This window comes from Tripterygium wilfordii, chromosome 11, assembly GCF_013401445.1.
Source record: "Tripterygium wilfordii isolate XIE 37 chromosome 11, ASM1340144v1, whole genome shotgun sequence".
NCBI classification, from domain to species: domain Eukaryota; kingdom Viridiplantae; phylum Streptophyta; class Magnoliopsida; order Celastrales; family Celastraceae; genus Tripterygium; species Tripterygium wilfordii.
Window position 1 is genome coordinate 2,929,477 of NC_052242.1, and position 26,215 is coordinate 2,955,691.

The 26,215-nt window shown below is 38.0% G+C and overlaps 4 protein-coding genes across 9 annotated transcripts; 3 read left to right on the forward strand and 1 right to left on the reverse strand.

Annotated features, from left to right (window-relative positions):
* The first annotated feature begins 4,949 nt into the window (after positions 1 to 4,949).
* LOC120008665 (protein NODULATION SIGNALING PATHWAY 2-like) lies at positions 4,950 to 6,510 on the forward strand. The gene has a single exon (XM_038859055.1). It carries the CDS (start codon positions 5,053 to 5,055, stop codon positions 6,508 to 6,510), a length of 1,458 nt encoding a protein of 485 aa, XP_038714983.1. The 5' UTR covers positions 4,950 to 5,052.
* A 1,434-nt stretch (positions 6,511 to 7,944) lies between these two features.
* On the reverse strand, positions 7,945 to 11,982 carry LOC120009848 (protein WHAT'S THIS FACTOR 9, mitochondrial). 5 transcript variants are annotated; one of them, XM_038860563.1, is made up of 5 exons: positions 11,798 to 11,982; positions 11,631 to 11,691; positions 9,787 to 11,226; positions 9,538 to 9,639; positions 7,945 to 8,449 (listed from the first exon to the last, which is right to left on the reverse strand). In XM_038860563.1, the coding sequence occupies exons 2-3, from the start codon at positions 11,646 to 11,648 to the stop codon at positions 10,099 to 10,101; spliced, it is 1,146 nt and encodes a 381-aa protein (XP_038716491.1). In that variant the 5' UTR covers positions 11,649 to 11,691; positions 11,798 to 11,982; the 3' UTR covers positions 7,945 to 8,449; positions 9,538 to 9,639; positions 9,787 to 10,098. The 5 variants fall into 5 exon arrangements, with proteins under 5 accessions (XP_038716491.1, XP_038716489.1, XP_038716492.1 ...); XM_038860561.1 differs by having other exon boundaries at positions 11,841 to 11,980; XM_038860564.1 differs by having other exon boundaries at positions 11,631 to 11,725; positions 11,841 to 11,930.
* Positions 11,983 to 12,232: 250 nt separating this feature from the next.
* On the forward strand, positions 12,233 to 16,551 carry LOC120009329 (probable N-succinyldiaminopimelate aminotransferase DapC). Of its 2 annotated transcripts, XM_038859874.1 has the most exons (3): positions 12,233 to 12,324; positions 12,421 to 12,660; positions 15,225 to 16,551. In XM_038859874.1, the coding sequence occupies exons 2-3, from the start codon at positions 12,448 to 12,450 to the stop codon at positions 16,374 to 16,376; spliced, it is 1,365 nt and encodes a 454-aa protein (XP_038715802.1). In that variant the 5' UTR covers positions 12,233 to 12,324; positions 12,421 to 12,447; the 3' UTR covers positions 16,377 to 16,551. The 2 variants fall into 2 exon arrangements, with proteins under 2 accessions (XP_038715802.1, XP_038715801.1); XM_038859873.1 differs by having other exon boundaries at positions 12,275 to 12,660.
* Positions 16,552 to 21,919: 5,368 nt separating this feature from the next.
* LOC120009330 lies at positions 21,920 to 24,556 on the forward strand. Its single transcript, XM_038859875.1, has 3 exons — positions 21,920 to 23,044; positions 23,851 to 24,079; positions 24,177 to 24,556. The coding sequence occupies exons 1-3, from the start codon at positions 22,113 to 22,115 to the stop codon at positions 24,339 to 24,341; spliced, it is 1,326 nt and encodes a 441-aa protein (XP_038715803.1). The 5' UTR covers positions 21,920 to 22,112; the 3' UTR covers positions 24,342 to 24,556.
* Positions 24,557 to 26,215: the final 1,659 nt, after the last annotated feature.

Genomic DNA, 26,215 nt, shown 5'->3' on the forward strand with positions numbered 1-26,215 from the left:
CGTCAGGTCCTCATCGCCTGCTCTAAATTTACTAATAAAATTGAATGGCTTGATGAAAATAATAATCAATCAGCATTACTCCAGTCTCCAAACAAAAAAGTTATTGCATCACACACTTTCCCCAGTTCATACTGCTAATATTTAATGGAGGGAATCTTGTCCTTTTCATAAATCATAAGAAATAGACTGTATATCATCTCACAATAAATGTGTATAAGTGAATATATCTATTGAAACCAGTTTTTCATTATATATAATTATAGCAGTCCAAGAACTAATGAGGTATGCAAAAATATTTGTAAAATATGTTTGCCTAGGATTAAGTACGTTTACAGGAAATAAAAAAATTATTTAAAGATAGCTAGATGATGATGTGTATATGCAAGTTATATATATATATATATAGTGATGTCAGCGTTTGAGAATCGAAGTAATAGTTTTATGCATAATTTTAAATTAATTAAGTTAATTTGAGCCTGGAATGCATCACCAGGGCTATTAAGAATCAACAATGCTAGGGATTCCAGTAATAACCATCTCAGAAGCATCCCAGCAGTGTGTGACATGCATTCATTGGATGTAGTAACATCACAGCAAGGGGTCCATTGAAAACCACATCTAATACATGCATGTCACACACAGCTACGATGTTTCTGGGATAGTTATTACTGAAATCTTTATCATTTTTTATTAATAATAGGGAATTTGCAGAATGAGTGCTGCTTGATGTCTCAAAAATGGGTTAGGAAGTTGTGAATGAATCAATTCTATTGTAGGTAGCTCAAAAGTTGTTACTTTCCTGACTCCTGATTCCTGACAATGAATAATAAACCTGCAAATCAGTGCAAGTAGCGTAGGTATGGGTGTTGAAGAAGGAAACTGTGGAAGAGGACATATATATATATATATATATATATATATATATATATATATATATATATATATATATATATTCATGGTCCCTGACTGCTTTTGTTTTATTTAGCGTATTTGTTTGACTGACATTGTTTATTTAATTAGGTTTCAGTGATTAAGAATGATTATCAATTTAATCAAATTTAGTCAACTTGATTCATTATATTAATCTCTTTTAGATTGGCAACTTGTGTGTTGCCATGGAATCTCAATTCTCAACCAACCTTATCCACGCTTGAGGCTACTTCCCTTGTTTAGGTTCTCAGTTAATCACAGTATTTCACTATTTGATAACAAATGAGCTTCTGGTTTATTATTAACATTGGCAATCAAAGTGTATCGATCTATATGGGTGAGAGGGACACCGCTGTAATTTCATTTAATCCTTCAACCATTTTTTTTTTTTTTGAAAAAATTATGTGTGTTTTTTTTACCGTGTTTATGAATCTAACGGTCAATTTTTATGAATCAAATTGGATGCGAAAAAGACATGAAAATTCAAGACCGTTGAATAAAAACCTGACTATCCATCATAATTTGTTTCAATTGTCATCCTCTCCCCAACTAAGGCCTTGTTTAATAGAACGGTGGCATTGATTTTCAATGATAGTTTAAAAGTCGTGTAAAAAAACTGTGAAATAGGTTGTGATGTGTTTGACGAAACTTTTAGCGGATGGCAACTCATAAATGGTGAAAAGATTATTATATTTATTATTAAAAGTAATTTTTGTATAAAATAAATTTCAATTAAAAAAATGTTCACTAGAACGCTTCTGATTTGCCAGCGAAACTGCTAGCATATAGCCAATAGTTCCGCTCGCTTCAACACCCCAATTGTGGAGCAGCGATGCTGCGGGATCGTTAGCATATAGTCATCGATTCCGTTGACTTCAATACCCCGTTTGTGGAGCGGCGCTGTTGCAGGACTGCCTCACCAAACAGGGCCTAAGTTGTCTCTTATAATCTGCTTGGATAACTCATTAGCCTATTAGGTATAATGATTGATATAATAAATCAAAATAATAAAATACATATTAGTAATATCAATTAAATATCCTCAAAATTAATTAAAAGATTTGATTGATTGAATTTGAATTGTTTCCTTTATGTTTTCTCACCTAGAAAACCCTATAAATAGCAACATATCATGTATAGATCCATTCAATAAAAGAGAATTAGATCTCCTATAATGTCCTTTCCCACTTGTATTTACTATTATTTTTCCATAATACTCATTTAATTCTTGATCTTGCACTTAGACTGCCGCCCAAACAGGAAGGGAGGCCGTTTACCAACCTGGAGACTGTGGGATGCCTCGCTTTCACGGACATGTCTGAAATCATCACGCTGCCGGCCGCTCCTTTCAACAACTCATATTAAATCAAATCCATGTCTTACGTCACAATTGTCAGGTTCTTTTTTTCATTATTTAATTTAATTAATTTATTAATTGGTCGAACTACTTCTTCTCCTATCCATGTGGTTTTGAGTCTTTCCTCCTTGATCCTGTAGTAGAAATTTCAGAGTCCCGTCCAAGTACTGTTCACTCCCGCTCTGATCAATTGTGTGTTTGGCAGAATGATTGTGTTATTTTTTAACGTTAACTATTAAGGTGTGGAAAAAAGATGAGTTTAAAGCTATGAAATAATATATGAGATGTTTGGTAGAGCGATGAATTATTGGTAACGGTTAAGTTGTGTAAAATATATTTTGTTTGTATTTTTTTAATTTTAAATATTTTTTAGGCAAATTTAATTTACTAAAAATTACAAATAAACAATTTCTAATTTTATTTTTTGAATTAAATAATTTTGTGAACAATATTTATAATATTTGTATACAATATGTATAATATTAATATACTAAAATTAATAAAATAATGTGTTATAATATTTGTATATATATTTTTTATATATAAATATAAAATAACTAATGTAAAAATTTTAATTCACATTAAGTATTACTTTTATTTTTTTAATTACTTAAATATGTGGGACCCATACCAAAAAAATTAAAAAATAAAAACGGCAACTTTTGGACGTGGATAGCATGTCCAAAAGCTATATACGCTTTGAAACAAACTCCCATTAAAAGCGTGTTTTTGTTGGATGATACCGCCAGCTTATGTGGTCGGTACTATCCAGCTTATATGAGTCATTTGACGAGGCGGTCCGCAAAGTGGAATCGGTATGTGGATCGAGCCCAAGTTAGAGATCATGAACATGTTTGGCTGTGTGTTTCAACTGCGTTCAGTTGCACCGTACCTCACAGCACCACAGTTTTTTTTGTGACACGTCAAACAGTTTTTGCGTTCCAACTCACCTCACAGTACCACAGTTTTTTACCTCACAGGCTCACAGCACCTCACCACACCTCACAACACTCCCAAACGCTTACAATATATGTTGAATTGTCCTAGGTAATCAAATTAGGTCAATTATTTTATTTTAGATTAATGTACAAGGTAAACGTTAAATGATTTTAATATTATTAATCATCTAATATAATCATAATTTAGATACGCCAAACGCACCTCACAGCACCGCGCCACAGTTTTAAAAATGATACGCCAAACAGTTTTTTGCGTTCCAACTCACCTCACAGCACCACAGTTTTTTACCTCACAGCACCTCATCACACCTCACAGCAGTTGACAACACTCCCAAACAGGCCCCATTTGTTGCCGTCTTGATTATGTAGGATCCTAGCCTTCAACTGGGTTGACTTTTCGTTATTTTTTTCCTACTTTAAGCTCCTCCATCAAAAGTACGAAAAACTATATATATATATATATATATATATATATATATATATATATAGTGTCGTCCATATACTTTAAGTCTCCATCGCTAAAAAGTTGGAGCTCATCTTGAGATTTGACCAACAATTATTTATAGGAGTAATTGATGTAAGCAAAAAGCGTTCACACACAAAAACATTCCTGTGCCAAGCGAAAGCGAACTCAGTCAGTCGGTGCCTGTGGAGCCGGCAAGCCGCTTACGTGGATTAGATGCTGACATGGTAATTTCCGAATTTAAAATTAAATGGGACCTTGTAAACTCTATATGGAGAAAATATTCAATGGTGCGCATGTTCGACTGAATATTCACCATTGAATATTTGACATGTGCCGTTTTAATCCCAATCAGCAAAAATCTCTTCAAATCAAGTGTTGTGAAACCATCATCTCCTTCTCTGCCTCTGTTACCACTGCTACAAATAATATTGAATTGTCTTCCATTGGGTCATTGCCCCATAATCGGAGTCGAAAACTTGACCGGTCTACTACCAACGAACACGAGTACAAAAGAATTTGATTCACCAGCAACAAGCAATCTTCAATTATCTTCTAGCAATCTATCGTGGTCATGGATTTCACAAGGCATCACTCTTTTAATGATTATTCAACGTTTTCTTCAAGTTTCTCGAAATTTAACTTTCGTACTCACTATGGGTCTCTTGAAATAACTGAGAAATAAAATAAAAGGAAATTTTAGTATAACCGAGAAACGAATAAGGAGCCACGTGTCGAGTGTACAGTGAATCAGTGGAGCAAATGCGCAACTACGAAATATTTTCTCATTTGGGTTCTAACGGAATCGTTACTGTCACCAAAAAAACAGGTCCATAAGGTGAGGTTATTGTCATTACTGAGCTTGATTTCTAGGCAGATCATTAGCTAGTTTTTGAAAGGTTACTCTCATGCGCATTTCCACAAAGGCACAAACACATTTTAGTCATGCGAGTTTTGCAGTCATGTACCTCAACTCTTGTGAATTCAATATTCACCACCTACATTTCCTTTTATTTCCAGATTTAGAGTCAAAAATAATATTATGCTACATATCGCCAAGCACCGCGGTTGACAGACAGAGATTACCAGCACTTATAAGAATAATCGGCACAAAATGCCGGACATTTCTGTAATAAAAAGAAAATAATAGCCGCAAATGCAAGGGCATCAATGTAAAATTGCTATCATCATCTCTACCCCACCCCGGGCCCCACCTATTGTCCTTTGTGTATTTAAATTCCAAAATCCAAACCAACCTGGAATCAAAGCTTAAGAAAAGCTTGGGATCCAATCATCCTCTTATTCCTCTCACACAGCATTCACAGCTGCTCCAACTTTTAGCTATGGCTATCGCCATTGATGAAAGCTATGAGCTCCAATTTTCCGGCTATAGCGCATCTACCACCACTACAACCATTGAAACCAGTTCCACAGAAAACGATTACGGTCTTGATTGTAACTGGAACAATTGGTCACCGGTAGTCGATTGGGAGAATTTATCAGGTGACCACGACAATGATTTTCGAGATCTAATTCCTTATAGCATGATCGACGATGGAGGATTTATGAATCAAGAAAGCCAAGCGACTTGCGACTCTGTGTCCACCGACACGATGTTTGTAGACGAGGAGACCAACGGCGATGATACGAAGGGGCTGAGGCTGGTCCACCTGTTGACGGCCGCGGCGGAAGCGCTGACCGGAGTTAACAAGAGTCTTGATCTCGCTCGCGTGATATTGATTCGGCTCAAGGAGTTGGTTTCCCCAAATGACGGAACCAACATGGAGAGACTAGCGGCGTATTTTACCGACGCCCTACATGGTCTGCTAGAAGGCGCTGGGGGTTTACATGATAAGCCCTCCATATCCAATCAGACGGACATGCTTGCCGCGTTTCAGCTCCTCCAGGACATGTCTCCATGTGTCAAATTTGGGCACTTCACTGCAAATCAGGCTATTCTAGAAGCCGTGGCCCACGATAGACGGGTCCACATAGTGGACTACGATATCATGGAGGGGATCCAGTGGGCCTCGCTGATGCAAGCCTTGGTGTCCAGAAAGAACGGCCCACCAAGCCCACATCTTAGAATCACTGCTATATCAAGAGGAGCCAACGGCCGGAGAACAATGGGTACCGTCCAAGAAACGGGTCGCCGATTGATCGCATTTGCGGCGTCCATTGGTCTACCATTTTCGTTCCACCAATGTAGGTTGGACTCCGACGAGACATTTCGACCTTCGGCATTGAAATTAGTTAACGGAGAAGCTTTGATAATCAATTGTATGCTACACCTCCCTCATTCTAATTACCGGGCACCCGATTCGATTATTTCATTCCTATCCGGAGCGAAGACGATTAACCCGAGACTGGTGACTCTAGTTGAAGAGGTTAAGGGGTCAATAGGGGATGGGGGTTTTTTGGGCCGGTTCATGGACTCGTTGCATCATTTCTCGGCCTTGTATGATTCTTTAGAGGCTGGATTTCCGATGCAGGCCCGAGCCAGAGCCCTTGTCGAAAGAGTATTCATAGGGCCCAGTATAGCCAAGTCGTTGGCCCGGATATACCGGGCCGGTGGAGAGGAGGAAGGTTGTTGTTGGGGGGAGTGGTTGGGAAGTGTTGGGTTTAATCCAGTAAACATAAGCTTTGCAAATCATTGTCAAGCAAAGCTTTTGTTGGGGTTATTCAACGATGGATACAAGGTGGATGAGTTGGGTTGTAATAAGCTTGTTTTAGGGTGGAAATCCAGGCAGTTGCTCTCGGCTTCCATTTGGACTGCCACTGGGCCTTATCCTATTCATTGATTGTTCAATCACCCAGTTGTGTTATGTGAACCAAACATGTCAGTTCCAAGTTTTGGTAATTTGTTGTAAGCTTACTGGAGCTAATGACGTGTTTGAGCTTTCTGTAATGTAGACCATTGTATATATTGATTGGAAAATGAAGATTAGCAAAAATAGATTGTGTTTTGTGTATAACTGAAAAATTATGGTGTTCTCAATGACAATTGACACGATTGTTACAATAAAATCTACTAAAAATCTCACAACGGTCTAGCATAACCAATTGAGTGGTTTTATAAGAAAAGTCAATCTCCTCTCACATTAAAGAGACATTATCATGGGTCTTATAGCCAATGGCGACGGTTCATGAAAAACAAATTCATACATGCTTATAGTCTAAAGCGGACAATATTATTTTTCATTTTAATGAGTTTTGGGTTTGGAATTTCACACAATATTTGAATAAGAAACTAATTGACAAAATATCATATGTATAAAATATTCATGAATTGACTAGGTTCCTACTAAAAATTATTCATCCCCCGTGAACTCAAATCATTCATGGGTTCTCAATATTTAAGATAATTGATACTTGTCACCCTTAAGGAACGGAAGATACACACTCTCATTTTAAAAATTAGCATTGTTAAAAGGATTTAGGGTTCAAATTGAATAACCAGAAGATCAAAAAGAAGATGATGTTTGTTGGTGGTTGAAATATCCCTCTCTACCACATACAGCCATAACGTATTACAAAGGAAGTACATGGCAAGATTCTCTAATTTTTTTTTTTGGTCTTTAGTCTTTTAGTCTTTCACATAGAATAGGAGTCCTTGGAATCTACCCTATCCATCTAGATGGAATCAATTTTTTTAAAAATTTAATTAATATTAATTAGTTTCATAGACCTAAATTAGTAGTGTGGTGAGCATGGCACTTGTGGTGGCAGAAGACAAGCAAATAAATGGCAAAAATGTACCTTTCGTCTCTCAACTATGGGACGATTTTCATTTTCGTCCCTAAGTTTTTTTTTTCTCTCATTTTCATCGTATTGAAAACTGGAAAGTACCATTTTCATTATTCAAATGAGATTGTGGTTGAAAAATGCTTACGGGACAACTATATGACACGAAGAAATATGATATGACAAACAATAGGATGCCACATTGAAATGTTCGTCGCCTGATTTATTCAAAGGACAAACGGAAAACTTTCTCATAATTGAGAGACAAAAAGGAGAGGAAAAAAAAAGAAGCTAAGGGACAAATAAGAATCCTGATCAATAATTGAGAGATGAAAAGTACCATTTTGTCGCAAATAAATCATCTGTTAGAGGAATTATTTGCAGAGGAGGTACTTCCATTTCCATTACAAGCACATACTTGGGCTTAACCGATGAATCTTTTCTTTCTTTCGTTTATGCCTTTTACCTATTCCATTTCCAGGGGAACGAGATGCAGAATTCTACCTGTTCGACCAGGAAGAGATAGACTCGATTTTATTTCTCATTCGGGCATATAGATATACACGACACTGAAAATTCCTGTTGACTGAAACGTTATATAAGCAGTAAAACAAAGAAGGGATCCATCGCTCAGAAACACAGGACAAAGCTTAAGCTGGAAACCCATGTCATGTCAGGCTATGTTAGTTAATAGTCATATCAATAAACTTTTAGGTAACCTACCTTGAAAGTATGGTAATGCAATGACTCATGCATGGGGGCATATCTGGTGACTGAGAGGGCACGACGAAAGTGGAAGAACCGGAGATTGATACAGTTGCATATTTCGATTATATAGTCATCAGGGTGGTCAAGAAAGAAGAGCTGATCAACTTTGATGCCGTCTCATGTCTGAGCATTGGAACGAAATGCAGTTGTTTAGGATTGATCACATGTTTCTTCTCGGAGATTTTATCAGACTCCACCGAATGAATGCCAATGCCGTGATTAAACAACCTGCAAGAACAACACATGCCTCAAGACTTTGTCCACGTTCAAAACTAACCAAACAACAAACGCATAAATACTCAAATGACATACGGGAGCACACGGCTGGGCTTGCAATCAAACCGATAAGTTCGACTTGTTTTCTAAAGCACTGAGATTAAGCAAGAATGAACGATTGAACTCTATTCGAGTTTTCAAAAAATGCAACAAAGTTGGCATTGTCAAGAAGATGAATGTCGAAGGAAATGCACATACATAATACACATGAGGAGGACGAGAAAGAATTTATGAACAGATATAGACATGAGACATGATTCAAGGAAAGTAGGGTGCATGTAGTTGTTGTGGTAGTATATGGAGTCAAATGGTGATGAACTGATTAAACTCTGTCCATTTCCCATCTCTCGAAAGTCAGAACACAAGCTCCTCTCACTTGATGAAGTTTGTGTGTGACTAACTCATGATAACTTTACTCCTTTCACATAAAGTATACATTGTGTGGAATGTTTAAAATGATCTGTTTACCACAAATTGCACGATTCACATACTACCAGGAAGGAGCAAAATGCTATTTGGTAAGTTGCACAACAATTCAATTGATCCAACATGCAAAACACTATTTGTGGCATACAAATATGACAAAGGCAGAACTCAGAACATGTTGTCTTAGCAAAAAAAAAAAAAAAAGAAATAGCAGTGGGATACATTTAAGATGTATGTGGAAATAATGGTGTCATAAGCTCCAAGTCGCACAAACAACACTTTGAACTGACAGCATGTAAAATAAAGCCTACAGGTGATGCTGTTTTCAGTGGAAAAATCTTATACATCCCTATTCAGAAAATGAAGCACATTGACCTAAATGGTCAAGTTTAGTTCTACATACTACACTTCACCTCGATCCTTGAGCTAAAACATAGGATTTAAGGAAGCTCAAGATGTGATTCAAACAAGTTATGAGCATAATAAAAGATGATTCATATAGACCCATTAAAAAGATCCTTTTTTTCCACAAATAAATAGCAACGGGAGAAAAACTGGCAGGGGCAAACCCACAAATGAAAAAAACGACAGAATGAATGGAGTAGCAAACTGACCAGGCCAGACAGCCAGAAACACTTGCGCGCATATAACGACCCAACTGCAATAGAAGTCAGTGTCAATAACTTTGACACCTTCAGGGCTGATCAACATCTGATCTGTTTTATGTGCATAATGCATAGTCAAAGGTGAGTAAGATGCACTCATCCAAGGGTAATTTCCAGAACTAAAAGCATTAGGAACCATAGCATGCAGCAAATCCACATAATGAAAACAATTATATGCAAACAGATACGAGAATTTACCAGTGAGGCAGCCAGGAAACATTTGAGGAAATATCCAATCCAAGCATAATAGAAGCCACCACATAAGACTTTAAATGAATTTTCTTCCCCTAACTGAGCTTCCTACGCATAAGTTGCAATGTACCCATATATTCATCTAAAAATTACCAGTATTTACCTACATTATATCATCAAGACCGACACCCTCAATTGCCGAATCAAATGAACCATTTGTCTGCTCTTATCCTCCTCTTCCACTTTCAACTACCTCTTTGTCAGAACCAGATAAAATGGCCTCTCTTTTTCATTTGAACCCAACGATTTAATTGATCTTCATGGCTTCTTCATCATATTCATTAAATGAATATATCTGTACCTCATCCCCATCAATGGATGCTTCTCCAACAACATATCCTTCTTATAAGTCTCTCTAAGCACCACAGTTTGCGTCCTAATCTTATTTGAAACATAGAAAATCCCTGGATGGTGCTTCAATGCCTTCTTAAACCTTGAACCAAACCCTAAATACTCTCCCAAGCATAAGATATTGCACCACTCTGTCTTCTTTGACACAAGCAACCACAACAACTCGTGCAAGACTGCCACCGTCCACTTCTCAGCTTGGTCCCCATTTGGTTGTGACAAATGGAAGGCATTCTCATATGGGGAAATATAGGGTAAATCCTGCCATTCATCAACCCAATCCCTCACCTTCTTTGTCAAATCAAACCCTCTTGGGAGAGTCAAGGGGAAAGCGATTCGCTTCCCTTTCCGCATACCAAGATCCTTGTTTTCCGCCATTCGCCTCTCCAACTCAGACATTGCCAATTCCTCTCTCCAAGAAACCAGCTCCAATGCAAGAGTTTCTTCATTGTTGACACAATCCTTAAATTCACAAACCTGAAAATATTCTGGGTAATCAGAGAGAAGTGTAGTGACGTAATTATGCGGAAGACCCAGATCGAAACTGAATCGATCAATGACATGAAGGGGCAACCTTGTGGCTCTGGCAAGCATCAATAGCTTGGCAAGCCGCTTTACCGCGTCATCCCGCTGAGGCGGTGATTTGTGGACAGCAAGCTCTTCATTGTGGAGGGAGTAGGCTAAGTGGGTGAGCTTGATATGGAGGGGGAGGGAGGGAGATGGCTGAAATTGGCGGAAAATGAAGGGGTATTTCTGGAAGAATTTAGAGGCAGTGGTGGAGAGATGGAGAGGGCTTTTGAGAAGGGAGAGGGAAGAGAGAGGGAGGGACTTGGAGGGTGAAAAGATGATTTGGTTCTTGAGACAGATGGCTTGCTTGAGGTCTTTCTCTTTAGAGACTGCTGTATCTAAGTATGGGTCACAAACCCACTTGACCTTTGCTGCTATGAAGGTGCGACAGCAATGGAGCCTGTGGGGGAGCTTTGTGGTGGAAACTACCATGAATGCCGTTACTAACGCCCCATGGCCCTCACCCAATTTCTGTTTCAGTAAACAGAAATTCCATATTACCATATGAACCTCAAACAAAACAGTTAGAATTGACGATGAAAGTGAGGTGGAATGGATGCGCAAACTAAGTGCCAACACCATTCAGACTGTAAACACATATAAACGAACAAAAAAGCTGCATAACTACTTTATGAAGTCATAGCAAACAAAATCTTCCAATGAACATCATTCCTTAAGCAATATATCCTGATTATAACCCTGCCGAAGTTGATTAAATGGTCAATTTATTACTGTTTACAATCTGGAAGGGGGGAACAGACAGTACAACAAGTATATAGCAATAACTACTCCTTTTTTTTTGGGATGAGGAACTAGAGTTTCATGCTGAAAAACATTCTCTACACACAATATGGCAATTATATCCAAACCCCAACCTCGAAACGAAGAGCCATTGAACGGTTTCCTCTCTGCTCCTCCAAAATTTTACGCACAATCCTGTCATTCAAGTGTACGAGTATAGACAATGATTCTAGGAGAACAAGGAACAGACAAAGTGAGGCAAAAAACACATAAAAACGAAAACGATGTGAAAACAACTTACTCAAAAAAGAACAAACGAGAAAGCTAAAACAGCAGCAGCCTACCGAGGCAGAGAACGAGGTGTGCTGATAGACGGCCGCAGATTAATGGCGCAGAAGAACGCCCACATATATGCACACCCTTACGACTCCGCGTCTCTCTCGACAGCTGTGCCGGCACGCGGTCTTTCCCTCTGTATTTTTCCTGTTTTTCAAGTTTTTGGTTTCGCAGTTACCAAAGTAACCAAACCAAATAAAAACCGAAGTGGGCCGGGCTTTGTGTTTGGAGAAGAAATAGAGCCGGGTAACGAAGCCCAGGTCTGAAGGTGATGTGGTGTTTGGAAGTAATTAGCCTAAATAACTGGGCCTAGTACCTGGTGAAGCCATTAGATCCATTGGATCTAAACTGGTGTCGAACATGGACTCCAGCCCATAGAAGCTTAATTTCGCTGTTTGATTGTCTAGACCTACGGATCTGAAACGTGCTAGTCTGCATCGCTTGATAGGGTGCTCAACAGTTTGACTGGCACTCCTGGATCCAAAACAGCGTGTAACTTGCCTTCCTGCCTTCCTTTCTTGCTCAGTGTTTTATTGGCTGCAAAATCCCTAAAAAAATTGATAAGGCTACTGTGTGGTGGTAATGCAGAGTCAATGTACCTGGACTTGTTGTCAGATGCTAGGATGTTTGAGCTTTAAACCCTCCACATTGTTTGCTTTTTCAAAGCATCTACGTTCAACAAGCAGCGATCGTCTTTGGACAAGAGGTTGCAGCCTTAGAGTTGCCAATTACCCTTCCTTTATGGCTACTCTCTCTACTGTTTCGACTGAGAAAGATGCCGTTTCGAGCCAGAACGACTCCGCTCAGAAACCTCAGCCACCCTTGCAGGTATTCTTGCTATAGCCCTCTTTTCTGTGAGGGTCTGCTTCTTCTTGTTTTTTCTTTCTATTTTTGGTGGCTGTACAGTCGATTGGTTAAGGATGGTTTCCATCCAGATATTGCTTTTGCACGCAAATATACAGTATTTCAGTCTGCTTCTTCGATCAATCTATTGGAATCGTTATATAAATTTAGGTTTTGCATTTTTTTTTTTTTGGTTTCCTTCTAGTGGATGACATTGCATTTCAGCTGCCTTTTTTTTTTCTCCCTCTAGTTCTTCCGTTGTAGTATCTACCAATTTACATCTTCAATTTCGTTTATTAGTATTCATTTCCTTGCATTTGTGAATCCCTGTGATATGGGTTGGTCATATTTTGGGCTGCTGGCTATCATGTTTTGTTCTTATCAAAGTTCTTTTTCATATTTATTGTTATCATGGATGCTATTGAATAATGAATAATGGTAGTCATTGTGTGAATTGGTTGTGTTCCCACTCTAAAAATTTATGTTTTATTTATTGTTCTTCGATTGTAAAACTTATAAATTGTTTCTTGCCTAGCTTACCAGATTGAAGTTGATTCGAGCAATAGAGTTGTAAGTTGAGTGTCCAGCTCTGTTTTGATAGTTTATTCCCCTTGAGAAAAGTGTCAAGCTTTATAGGGGCGTTCGAATGTGGGAAACTCTATCAGTGAAATATATATATATATTTTTTATTTTAGCATTAATGTTTTTGTTCTTAGAAATTGAATAAGTTTACAGATCAAGAAAAAATCAAGGAGTTGATTTAATATTTCTTTCCTCAAAAAAGTGATTGACAAATGAATAACATTTAAAAACATGAAATGTTGAACAGTTGAGGCATACCTCGAATTTAAAATCCATGTTATTGTATTATGACTTTATGAGCTTTATGTTAGATCTAGTAACGTGAATTTATGGAGAAAAAGAGTGTGAATTGAAGCAGGAAATTGTCAAATGAAATTTTCACAAGGGTCAAAACTCAAAAGGGTTATTTGAGAGGGGGTAAGGTTCAAATTTTAGAAGTTATAAGTGTAATTTTTTATTTTTTGAGGGTGGTCTCGACAAAGTGTGGCTTTTTTCACTGAGCTTTATTACCATGGGGATGGTCGTTCCTCGATTTATGACTTATGAGGTTTTACTTTGATGGGCCTGGGTATCAATTCAAAAACCAGAGAAGGAGTACGCTCAGGAATGACTTAAAATTTGCAAAGGAAAATATACGCTGAATCTCTGAGACGTCCACATTGGTAACCACCGAAAGTTTTACATTTTATGGAGCATCGGCATAATTCTGTGAAGCTCTGGATTAAGATGTCTGGAGAAACCTTACTGAGAGCATTGCCTTAAATTGTTTATAATAATTTTTTTCCTCGTTTCTTTTGGGTGCTAAACTGCTATCTATTTGGTGATTTCCCTTCCACCAATAAAATTTCTTTTGCATTTGAAGAAAAAAAGTTTACATTTAAAATTATTCTACAAATATAAAGATTTTCATGCAATTTTCTTTCCCTGTGTCTTCATTCTACTTGAAAATAGTTTAGTTTTATAGCTAAGCTAATACATGTGATGTGTTGGGTTTGCACCTGTTCATGATGTAGACCAGATGTCTGAAGATAAGAATTGCCCCTCCAGTTAAATGGCATAATTGACTGAAAGTATCTGTAGAGCTCATGAAATATCTTTCTCAGACTTGCTTGGTTTCTGAATCTACATTAGCAGTTGTTTTTGCCCTTGTTTTTGGATAACTGTATCTCAGGTTAGTTTAACTTCATATCAGGTTTTCCACACTTCACCCATTTTTTATTCATACAAATAGGATTTGATGGTTTGATATACAGGCTGGAAATTGATTGCAACTCTAGCTCTCAAATTGCTAGTTGTGTTGGCTGAAGTATGAATAATGCACATCGCGAAATGCTATAACTTGAATGCTTTGGTCTGAGCTCAACTTCTGTTTTTTTATTTTTTTTTTATTTTTAATGGTAATCAAAAGCAAACTTTTGTGAGGTCCATAACCTTTTGGGATCCAGAACTCAATGCTTTATGGTGACGTGCTGTTCTCATTGTATTTTGAATGTATGATATTCACTTCAGTGACTAGTTCTTAAATTTTCTGCCCTTGTTTTTTTTCTTGTGAATTGATTAAGCCAGTGCCACAAGTTCCCTTTAGGTCTGAGCTTAAGTTGCAGTTGGTTTTCTGATAATCAAAGTACACCTTTTTCCAGGAGCCATAACCTTTGTGAACTGGAATTAACGCTAATGTCCTTATGTTATTGTGTCTTGATTTTATGATTCTCACTTCACCTACTAATTTTTAATTTCTTTGCCCTCATTTTTCATGCTTGAAAATTAATATAGTCAAATGCAATGAGTCTCTCATGAGTTTCCTTTGTTAATTCAGTTCTCTATATGAAGAATTGGGTTTGTTATCAAGTGTGGGAGATTAGCTTCTGCTCTGACCTCTCCCTTTTTTGAACTGATTAATAGCTTTTGCACTACTTTTGTTCTTTTATTTTTTGCTTCATTCACATCTACTGAGTTATGTTTGTCAGGTCGCAAAGCGCTTGGAGAAGTTCAAAACTACTATCTTCACCCAGATGAGTTCACTTGCAATCAAACACGGAGCAATAAACCTTGGCCAGGGTTTCCCCAACTTTGATGGGCCAGAGTTTGTTAAAGAAGCTGCAATTCAAGCCATTAAGGATGGGAAGAACCAATATGCTCGTGGATATGGAGTTCCAGAGCTTAACTCTACCATTGCTTCAAGGTTCAAGAAAGATACAGGACTTGTGGTGGACCCAGAGAAGGAAATTACTGTTACCTCTGGTTGCACCGAAGCTATTGCTGCTACGATATTGGGCTTGATAAATCCTGGTGATGAGGTTATTCTCTTTGCCCCTTTTTATGATTCATATGAAGCTACTCTCTCAATGGCGGGTGCCAAGATAAGGTGCATCACATTGCGCCCTCCAGATTTCGCTGTACCCATCAATGAGCTTAAGTCTGCAATTACGGAGAATACGCGTGCAATACTCTTAAATACTCCGCATAACCCAACTGGAAAGATGTTCACTAGGGAGGAACTCAACACGATTGCATCTCTTTGCATTGAGAATGATGTGTTGGTTTTTGCCGATGAAGTTTATGATAAGTTGGCTTTCGAAATGGAGCACATTTCTATGGCCTCTCTTCCTGGAATGTATGAACGCACAGTGACAATGAATTCTTTGGGGAAGACATTTTCCTTAACTGGGTGGAAGATTGGGTGGGCAATAGCTCCTCCACACCTAACATGGGGATTGCGACAGGCACATGCATTTCTCACCTTTGCTACCTCCACACCAATGCAGTGGGCAGCTGCGACAGCTCTTAATGCCCCAGACTCTTACTACATTGAGCTAAAGAGGGATTATATGGCAAAGAAGGAAATACTTGTGGAAGGCTTGAAGGCAGTTGGTTTCAAGGTATTCCCATCTAGTGGGACTTATTTTGTGGTAGTAGATCACACTCCTTTTGGTTTGGACAATGACATTGCCTTCTGCGAGTACCTGATCAAGGAAGTTGGGGTGGTAGCAATTCCAACCAGTGTATTTTATTTGAACCCGGAAGAGGGAAAGAATTTGATTCGATTCACCTTCTGCAAAGATGAGGAAACCCTGAGAACTGCAGTTGAGAGGATGAAGGAGAAGCTGAGGAGAGGATGATAAGGTCATTTTCTCTAGCAATACTTCCAGGATTTGACTTGTTTGCACACACACAGTGAGCATATCAAGTTGATAATGTCTAATGATCATCAAATGCTGTATTCAAATAAAGGTTTTTGATTTGAGAGCATATGCTTGTTGTCTTTGTATATCACCATATGCATAGATATTTAGATATGTGTGTGTGAGACAGGGTAGTGTTATCTTGAAAACAAAGCTTAATGATTGCGACCCCCAACTGGTGCATGTCCTCATCTCATCTCATCTCCAGCTTCTGGAAAGTGTATCTGCTGCATGACGTTGTTACTACTTGTGAATCTCATTGAATGAGAATATTAGATAAGCAAATTGACTACATTTAGCTTTCAAGTAGATTATTCAAATCAAACCTAGGTAGGCTACGTCCAAAGACGTTTTATTCAAACCATAATGATTAGCATATGTGTGATGCGTATATATAAACCAGCCTAGTTGGTATATCTCTCTAAGGAGGTCTTAAGTTCAATTCTCATTGAAAGTAATATTTTAATATCCTTGTGATCACCCTAGTTGGCTAATCTCTCTCAAGAGGTCCTCGGTTCGATTCTCGTTGGGGTTAGCCTTGTGGTAATGTGTTGAACTTTGGCCAAATTTACACCGTCGTCAGGTGGAAAACTTCTGTTTACATTGGTCTACCGTCTTGAGTTTATGCCTATGTCAGCTATCCAAAAGGTAAGCTGATGTCCCCGACTTAACAATCCAAGTTTAAGCCTATGTCAATTGTCCAAAAGGGTTGGCTGGTGTCGTTCTTGATTTAGACGTGACTTTTGTACCGCTTTTTTGGACAAATATTGTATGAAAAGTATATTTGATAATAATTACATTAGTCTTGCTAAAAAATCAAGTCTCATGATATCTACCATGTATGCTGCCTACCAATGTTGACAGCATTGGTCCCTCGTAAAGCAATTATTGTTGTACATTTAATCTTATATAAATAATTACAATGATAATCTTTTTTCTTTTTTTAACTTTGTAGATAAAAGGACAAGAAGTGGTTCGTCTTTGTATCAATAAAACAGCACTGAAAAAGTGGCATTAAAAGCTTATGATCTAGTGGCCAGCGATGAGCGAACATGGTGTATGCATATGCACTTGAAAAAAAAAAAAAATTAAATTTTACTGATATTTAGATTTTTTTTTTTTTTTTTGAGATTGAATGTGATTCAATACTGGATGATTCTGGGTAAGGTGACAACAACGAATATGATAATTGAGGTCAGAAAATTTAGTCTTAATCTCTGATGAAACTGACGACTGATGCTGACATATGTATGTATATATTCTTGAATCTGTGTGTTCATGGTGAAGTGTAGGAAAATGAAATGGAAGTGACTACAAAGAAGTTGGAATATGCAGGGTTCTTGAAATAGTTACTGAATAAAGGACCCTTCTCTCATTTGCTTAAGCTTTCCAATATTATTCTTCATTATATTATATATAAAGAAACTTTATCATTAATATTAATGCAATTTATAATGAAAAGTTCATTTAGAATGAAAGTAATAATGCATTAAAAAAAACTCTTCAAAAAAAAAAATAATGCATTAAAAAAAGAGGGAAAAAAATTATTTATAAAGGTTTTTTCTCATCAATGTCTACGTATATTTTATGTTTACAATCATTTGGGTGATAGCCTAATGGCGAATCCCTCAACGGTTCTATTGGGAGGCGGGAGCAATACCCTTGTGACCACGTGTTGGGCTTTGGCCAAACACACTCATCATTAGATGGGAAACTTTTATGTGTACAGGCCTAACGGCCGAGTATAGGCCCATATGGATGTCCAAAGGGTGTCGTCTTGTGAGAAACTTATGTGCGCTCGGGCTTGACTGTTCGAGCTTAGGTTCATGTGATTCATATCAAATGTCCAAAGTGTGTTGTCATGTGAGAAATTTCTGTGCACCCGGGTCTGACTACTCAAGTTTAGGCTCATGTCGGATGTCCAAAGGGTCTGACTACTTGGTTAAAAAAGGTTTTATGTTTACATTATTGTGCCATTTCTCATTTTAAGTACGAGTTGCAAACATAATTGTATCACAAACTAATTGAGCTAAATATAAAACTATAATTTAGCATATGTAGATCCGAAAATCTGCAATCAATTTGTAAAGTCGAATGAAGCCTTTGACAACCTGCAAGAATACACTAGAGGTTGATCGTCAGGCTTGGACACCAATGTAGTGCTGGAAGGGGAAGCTTTGATGGTCAAGTCAGTTGACGATGAAGTAAATATTTAGTGAGATAAGTGAAAAGCTTTTAGAGAGAGATGTATCAAGTAGTTGAGAGAGTAAATGAGGAGGAGTCCTCGTGTATTTAGATTTTCCAAAATGATATGTGTCCATAATTTTGGTGTCCATAATCTATGTGGCATGTTAACTTTAAATGGTCCCCACACTTTTCTCCTATGCCACCTAGTTATGAACACATTATGGATGCATAAATTATGAACATATAATGCTTTCGTTATATTTTATAATGCTCTAGGTCAAGTGACCTGCATGTGCTGTTTGTACAAACAAACCTTGTGCTTTGATTGGGCCCAATGACTCAGGTAGGAGCTTCATCGGCAGATAGACCTTGAGTCTTTGGAGAACATATGGGCCTTCATGAGCATGCTAATATTAGCTCTTTTATGGGCCTTCATGTGGACCGAAGTCCTCATGGGCCTTGTAGGCGACTGCCCGAGTTCTCATAGGCCTTTCGGGTTGGGCTCAAGACTCCTATGGGTATTTGCGAGCTTGGCGAAAATTTTCGTGGGTCAAATTGCCAATTGTTTGGGCTTGGACTTATCGGGCTCGACTAAGACTCTCGATGGGTCTAGCATTTGTCGATTGAATCTTGGGTCATGAGCCTGATCGACTAAGACTCTCGTACTACCATTATCGATTGAGGCACTCGTGAACCTTGTGATGTAGATTCTCACATGGACGATTCTTGTTCACAGAGCATATACAACAAACAAACAAACAACTACTCCTATAATTGTATAGATTGTCAAATTGGTGGTGTTAATGATTGATCAACATCCCATAATTAATTATGCTTTATTGTGCCAACATTCATCCACATCTATCACCCACCCTAGTTATCATTAGTATTGCAGAACTCATGTTCTTTCGCATGGTATACCAGCATCTGTCAAGTAGAACCACCAATATCAATAAGAAAATATTTGATATATTTGTTTAACTTAATCTTATTAGTTTTCTCCAATATTCCTTATCTTTTTATGTGATAATGTTATTTTTATTATTATTAGTTTTTTGAAAAGGTATTTGAATTTTCAACACACGATTGTCATGTTTATAATAACATGCTAATAAATGTGACAAGATTATCATGAAAATAAGGCTTATATATATATATATATATATATAATGCTTGTGAGTTATATGTGTCGCAATTATCACGATATTTCATTCATTTATTTGGAAATTGCAAAATTCAAAAAATGGAAAAATAAAAAGTTTTTATGGTCTAATGATTAATTTATTATCATTTATCGTACTTACTATTTTTTTGGTATGTATTAGATTAGATAAATCAATAGTCCCGAGTAGTCAGCAAACTATACATACCCGAGTCACTAGTTTGAATGATAAAAATGGCATGTATCACCTTGATAGTCAGAATTCGAATCTCCTTTCTCCGTTCTAAAAAAGTTAGCAAACTGTATTTGATAAACAAGCACATGACAATTTTATGTACAAATTTGTACGGGAATTGAATCTTCTTTAAAGCGTCTCCAAAAACGTATGGAAGACAGGTATCAGGTTAGCATTCGTACAACAATATATAAAGGCGCCTTGGTTAGGTATAATGATTCATTCACAATTTTTTTTGTACTTTTTGGCTAAGAGCTCTTAATTAGCTTATGTTTGTTTTATCTTTTCAGTCTAGGAAACTCACCAATATCACCGCGATCCGTCTAGTTTGATCTATATGAGACTGATGAATACCCACACCGGCACATATGGCCCAAGATAGAGCTCCGTCTAGTTTGATCTATATGAGACTGATGAATACACACACCGGCACATATGGCCCAAGATAGAGCTACAACCCAGAAAATCGACTTACCAGGTGAGAGTGCCTTGGATCCTTATAAACTAGAGTTGGTAGCCCTATTTTTTCGATGTGGGATACTCATCAAACCACCCCCCTTGGACAGTTGACGTCCACGGCGGCTACGCTTGCCCTTTAGACGGCAGCCCTCTTCGCAAACGTGACTCTCTCAATGAAAGCACCAATGATGAATACCCACACCGGCCCATATGGCCCAAGGTAGAACTACAACCCAGAAAACCGGCTTACCAGGTGAGGGTGTCTTGGATCCTTATAAACTAGAGTTGGTAGCCCTATTTTTTCGATGTGGGATACTCATTAGAGATCTTCGACAAGCAAGACAGAATTGCACTTCATCAAGGATAAAACTTTAAATTAATGAATTTATCTTGTACTCGCTCAAAAAATAATGATTGTGCTCATGTATACTAAGAGAAACATAGTAAATGTGGGGGATTTTTCTGAGTTTGGGGACCCATCCAACCCACACCCAGGTATTATACATTCCGGGCTAGGTAAGGCCGCGACTTTGGTCCACACCTCTACGGCCCATAAACTCCCTACGCATTTATTTCAAGATAATTTAATATCTCTAGTTGGTAAGTTAGGTACTCAATCTCACGTCTAGTTGGTAAGTTGGGTACTCACTCTGCCAACTCTAAGGAGTCATGGGTTCTAGCAATGAGAGAGACAAAGATATTAAATTAGTTGGTAAATTGGGTACTCACTCTCTCTTGACTAAGGAGTCATGGGTTTTAGCAGTGAGAGAGACAATAATATTAAATTATCTTGAAATAAATGCGTAGGGAGTTGATGGGCCGTAGAGGCGTGGACCAGAGTGGCGACCTTGCATAGCCAAGAATGTACAATACCTAAGTGTGGGTTGGATGGGCCTCACAATACTTGGGTATGGGTTGGACGGGCCCCAGGCCTAGAAAAATCCCCACAAAAAAAACATAATTTTTATAACTTGTAAATTTTTTTTGAACTAGATTTTCTTTATAAAAACAGAGTTTATCTGAAGCGTTGATCTTGTTAATTTTTTTGTAAACTAGATTATTTATTTATTTATAAAAACAGAGTATATCTGAAGCGTGATTTCACGAACAGTGATGAGGGCCATGCACCACATGATACCATACAGCAGCGAAGCACGGAATATCATCTCTCTTACATATTTAAAAAAAAATAAATAAATCAGGTGGCACGTGCCGGCCTGGTAATAAAGCGAAGAAGAGCCGAATCCTGATCCGACGACTATATCTCCCCAAGTCCCCATCGAGACCGGGACATCCCGAATAAAATCCAACGGCCACAAGACCAACCTTCACTTCCACCGTCGGATCAAAATCTACGGCAAATATTGAATCTCTCTCCCTCTTCCTTGCCCCATAAATAACAATCAAAACCCGGTTTCGTCTCTCTCTCTCACATCATTCTTTGCTCTCTTTTTTGAACTTTTCGGAGTTTCTTCTTCTTTTGTTGTGTGCTAACGTGCGCACTCTCTTACTGCTTATCGTGCGCCGACTGATATGTCTCCGGCGATAACGACGACGGACACACTTGTGACAATCTCGCGGTATAGGAGGGAGTAGTGGTTGGTTTTTGAGCAAGATCGAGTTGGCGGAGATGCGGTCTCTGCGGGACCTAGAACTTCAAATGGACGGCCAGATGTCGCAGTCCAAGCTTACTAGAACCCATTCGTCACTTCTCCGGTCGTCTCCCACTATCCGATCATCAATCCATAGTCTTTCCTCGGTCACCGAGGAGGACGCTGTGAGAGCGTACCACCAAGAACATCAAGAAGACGATGAAGAGAAGAAAATTAAGCCCCTTAAGCCTGGTTCAACTCCGCGAAGGATTGGTTCGACCAGGTTCACACCGGTACTGACCATGGTGTCGCTCACTTTTTTCTCACTCTTCGCCATTTCTTTCTTTTTCTTCTTCTATTTGAGAAGGGAAGAGATTCCCACATCCGAGAATCTGTTGTTGGCCTTGATTTTCATCGCAATTACACTCTTCTTTGCGAACAAGAACAAGAATTTGATCAATCATAGCTTCTCAATCGTCAAGCATGTGTGGGAGGAGAACTCGAAGAAATTTGGGTTTACTTCGCGGAAGAATTCAAAGCCGGTAGAGTGGCTCATTGGGGAATCAATCCCAAAGAAATCCAGAAAGGATAAGCAAATCATACGCGAAGGAGTAGAATTTTACAGCAACGGAGATTTCTACGAAGGGGAATTTCACAAAGGGAAATGTAATGGGAGTGGAGTCTACAACTATTTCGTGAATGGGAGATATGAGGGCGATTGGGTCGATGAGAGATATGACGGTTATGGGATTGAGAGCTGGGCGAGAGGGAGTAGATATAAGGGTCAGTATAGGCAGGGTTTGAGGCATGGATTTGGGGTTTATAGATTCTACACAGGGGACTCTTATGCAGGGGAATGGTTCAATGGACAGAGTCATGGGGTTGGGGTGCAGACTTGTTCTGATGGGAGCTGCTATGTAGGTGAATTCAAGTGTGGTGTCAAGCATGGCCTGGGGGCCTATCATTTTCGGTGAGTTCTTTCGCCTCAGTTTTTCAAGATTTGGGCTTTTGGGTGTCTTTCTTTGCTATTTTACGAAGTCTATATTTATCATTTCCAGAGAGGGTTCTTCTGGCTCAATTTTCAGATTTGGTTTCTGGGTTTGAGATTTTGATGCTTGGCTTTGTTAGTTTGATTATTCTTTTGAAAATTTACCGTGGCTGTCAGGACCGGATTAGCTCAATTTGGAGTCTTTTTTTGGGAAATTATGGTTTTGCTCACAATATGTAATTAATTGGTTACCAAAAACGAAATCTCAATTGAGCTGTGATTCAATTGTTTTGGAGGGATTGGGTTTTGGTTCTTTGAACTTTCTTGATTTCCTTATATAAGTTGTGGCTCTCTTATTATTCAATATTCCTTGCTGATTGTTATTGTCTTATTGAGCTTGATGGGAGTATCTGTAGTGCAGCTACTGTTTTTAATCTGTTGGTGACTACTGACTAATGGAACAGTGTTTAGCTATTTTCATTTTCACATCAGTTTCTTGGATGCCCAATTACGCATGAAAAGACTTAAATCTTTAGTGTTAGTTAATTGTTGCCTTGCGTTTCTAATACTTCACTCTTCCATTGGCCTTGAGTTTCTTATACTTTACTCTTCCATTGGCCTTCTGAAATTTAGATCCCCATTTTCCCCTACTCACTCTGGCCAAAAAGTTGAATTTGTATTGAGCTAATACTGATTATTATTGTATCTTTCTTCAGTTTTGGACAATTGGGTGCTTGTATCTGCTTTCATCTTCTGGTACTGATGATAAAATCTATCATGTTTTCCAGGAACGGAGACAGATATGCCGGAGAATATTTTGGAAACATAATCCATGGATTTGGAGTTTATCACTTTGCGAATGGCCATTGCTACGAGGGGTCATGGCATGAAGGCATTAAGCAGGGGTATGGCATGTATACTTTCCGGAATGGTGATACCAGATGTGGTGAATGGGATGCTGGCACCCTTAAAAGCCCTTTAGCTCCACTAGCAGATGCAGTCCTTCGTGCAGTTCAGGTACTTTACTTTTTGATATCTTATGCAAGGTTGTTTAAGTTCCCTGTTGAACAATCATTGCAAAGTCTCAATCTGAAATCTCTGGTTTGATATGCAGGCTGCTCGAAAAACAGCAGAGAATGCTATTAACCTTGGCAGAGTTGATGATCAGGTGAACAAGGCAGTTCTGGGTGCGAAACGAGCTGCTACTGCTGCTAGAGTTGCTGCTGTCAAAGCTGTTCAAAACCGGATGGACGGCAAATTTTGTGACACAAATGTCTAATGGGGATTACCTTTGTTTTGGACTTGTAAATTTTACTAATTTCCTGTTGCTTGGAAAGATGACAACCCGGTGAGCGCAAGCTGATCGGAGGTTGAGAGCGAGAGTGTTTTAGGGATCCGTTCGATCGATATCATCAAACTACTGTAACTTGTACATAAATCATGTAAATTTGATGGAAAATAATCAATTTTTCAAGAGTTGGTTCTCTCTGTAAATTAGTTTCTATTACTGTGAATGGTGCACTTGAGCATGGGCTTGCTTCCAGTCTGTCCCACCAGGAGCACCATCATCATCAACAAACAGGAGGTTGAAGGGCCTTATCTCTAATTTTTGGTTCCTCACAGAAATACCAGATTATGGTAATAAAGTTGGAAAGAAATATGACAGCTAAGGACAAAATCAACAAACTGAAAGAAACCTTCTATCTGCCAATTATATTCTGCATTTGTCTTTTCATTGGTCTTTCTTGTTTTTCTAGTTTACATCAATCTATTGAGATTGTATAGATATCTACTGGAAAAGCCAAACCTTCATTAATAACATACCTTGAAATATTAGTGGAGATAGACAACAAATTTATGGGTTCACATATTTTCATGTCTTTTTGTTAGACAGAGTAAAATGAATAGATCCCACGACTACTTTTCTTCCTTTTATTAGCAGTGTTGAGTCCCATACATTGTATTGACATAACTCAATTGGATGATATATAAGTGAATGTCCAGCTCCGACACCATTGTCACATAGAGAATCAGATTGACATAACGGCTGCACTAGATCCATACAAGTGATATTGTCCTCTTTGGCTCTTTGGGCCCTCAATGCTTTATTTATATGTGTCACTTGAGGAGGGTCAAGTGCAGCCGTTGTGCCACTCTGATTCTCCATGTGATGCGTTTTTTGAGTCTAAATACTTAAAGAGATGGTCCAAGAGAACAAATTCGTACAGTCTTTTGTTCAAAACGGAAAATATTAATTTGATGTGTTTGTACTGAATTTTTTAACACTAAGTCCTAAACACATGTTACCAAATGGGGTAATGGTGAGATAATGAAGGGAAATTCATGTACATCAAGTGGTCATGTTCTCTTATAATTATATAAGTGACAAACTTGTAAACACATAAAGAAAGATACAGGAACATTAGTCAAATTGATGTTAGTAAGCCATGTGACCACTTTCAAGTAGGATAATGTAATTGTAGGGTTCATTCATGCATATATATATATATATATATATATATATATATATGTATATATATAGTAGGAGTATCTGGTGAAGGGTAGTGGGGGGTTTTGGAACTTTTCATTAAAGGTAGATCCACAAATCTCTGTTCCATCTAATTTTAAAACAAGTCCAAAACAACTTTTCTTTCCCTCTTCAATACTTCAATTTTCATTTTTCAATATTTGATTTATAGTATCTTTTTACCGTCTTTGATCTCTAGGGTTTTTAAAATATTCCAACCACACATCACATGCTTTACTCAGAAAATGGCAGTCCAACAAACTAAGACAAAGTAGTGTTGTAGTGAGATTTGTTTTGGGTTCAAGTTGTGACCAATGACAGAGGCGTTTGAATTAAATAATTTTTAGGGCTTTGTTTCATTCAATTGGACGGCTCTGATTTGGTCAACACAAATTTCTTGGGGCAATCACCACAACTGCTTCTTCGTTAAACACTAAACTAAACCACTAGACCACACAGACAATTTCTCAATATGCTTTTGTTGTATACAATTGGAACATTACAACTTTTTTTTTTTTTTTTTTTTTGAGAAGAAACATTTCATTAAGAAAACAGCATTACAGCTTGGGTATTGGGGGTAATGATATATATATATTTACATACCCCACAATGTGTTTCAAATCTAA

Excerpts from the sequence above, each read along its gene's own strand:
- LOC120008665 (XM_038859055.1), top strand. The coding sequence starts at position 5,053 with ATGGCTATCGCCATTGATGAAAGCTATGAGCTCCAATTTTCCGGCTAT.
- LOC120009848 (XM_038860562.1), bottom strand. The coding sequence starts at position 11,905 with ATGTGGGCGTTCTTCTGCGCCATTAATCTGCGGCCGTCTATCAGCACA. Across the intron at positions 11,692-11,840 it reads ACACCTCGTTCTCTGCCTCG|GATTGTGCGTAAAATTTTGG; the intron begins GTAGGCTGCTGC and ends CTTGAATGACAG. Across the intron at positions 11,227-11,630 it reads CAATGGCTCTTCGTTTCGAG|AAATTGGGTGAGGGCCATGG; the intron begins GTTGGGGTTTGG and ends TTACTGAAACAG.
- LOC120009329 (XM_038859873.1), top strand. The coding sequence starts at position 12,415 with ATGCAGAGTCAATGTACCTGGACTTGTTGTCAGATGCTAGGATGTTTG. Across the intron at positions 12,661-15,224 it reads AACCTCAGCCACCCTTGCAG|GTCGCAAAGCGCTTGGAGAA; the intron begins GTATTCTTGCTA and ends TATGTTTGTCAG.
- LOC120009330 (XM_038859875.1), top strand. The coding sequence starts at position 22,113 with ATGCGGTCTCTGCGGGACCTAGAACTTCAAATGGACGGCCAGATGTCG. Across the intron at positions 23,045-23,850 it reads CTGGGGGCCTATCATTTTCG|GAACGGAGACAGATATGCCG; the intron begins GTGAGTTCTTTC and ends CATGTTTTCCAG. Across the intron at positions 24,080-24,176 it reads CAGTCCTTCGTGCAGTTCAG|GCTGCTCGAAAAACAGCAGA; the intron begins GTACTTTACTTT and ends TTTGATATGCAG.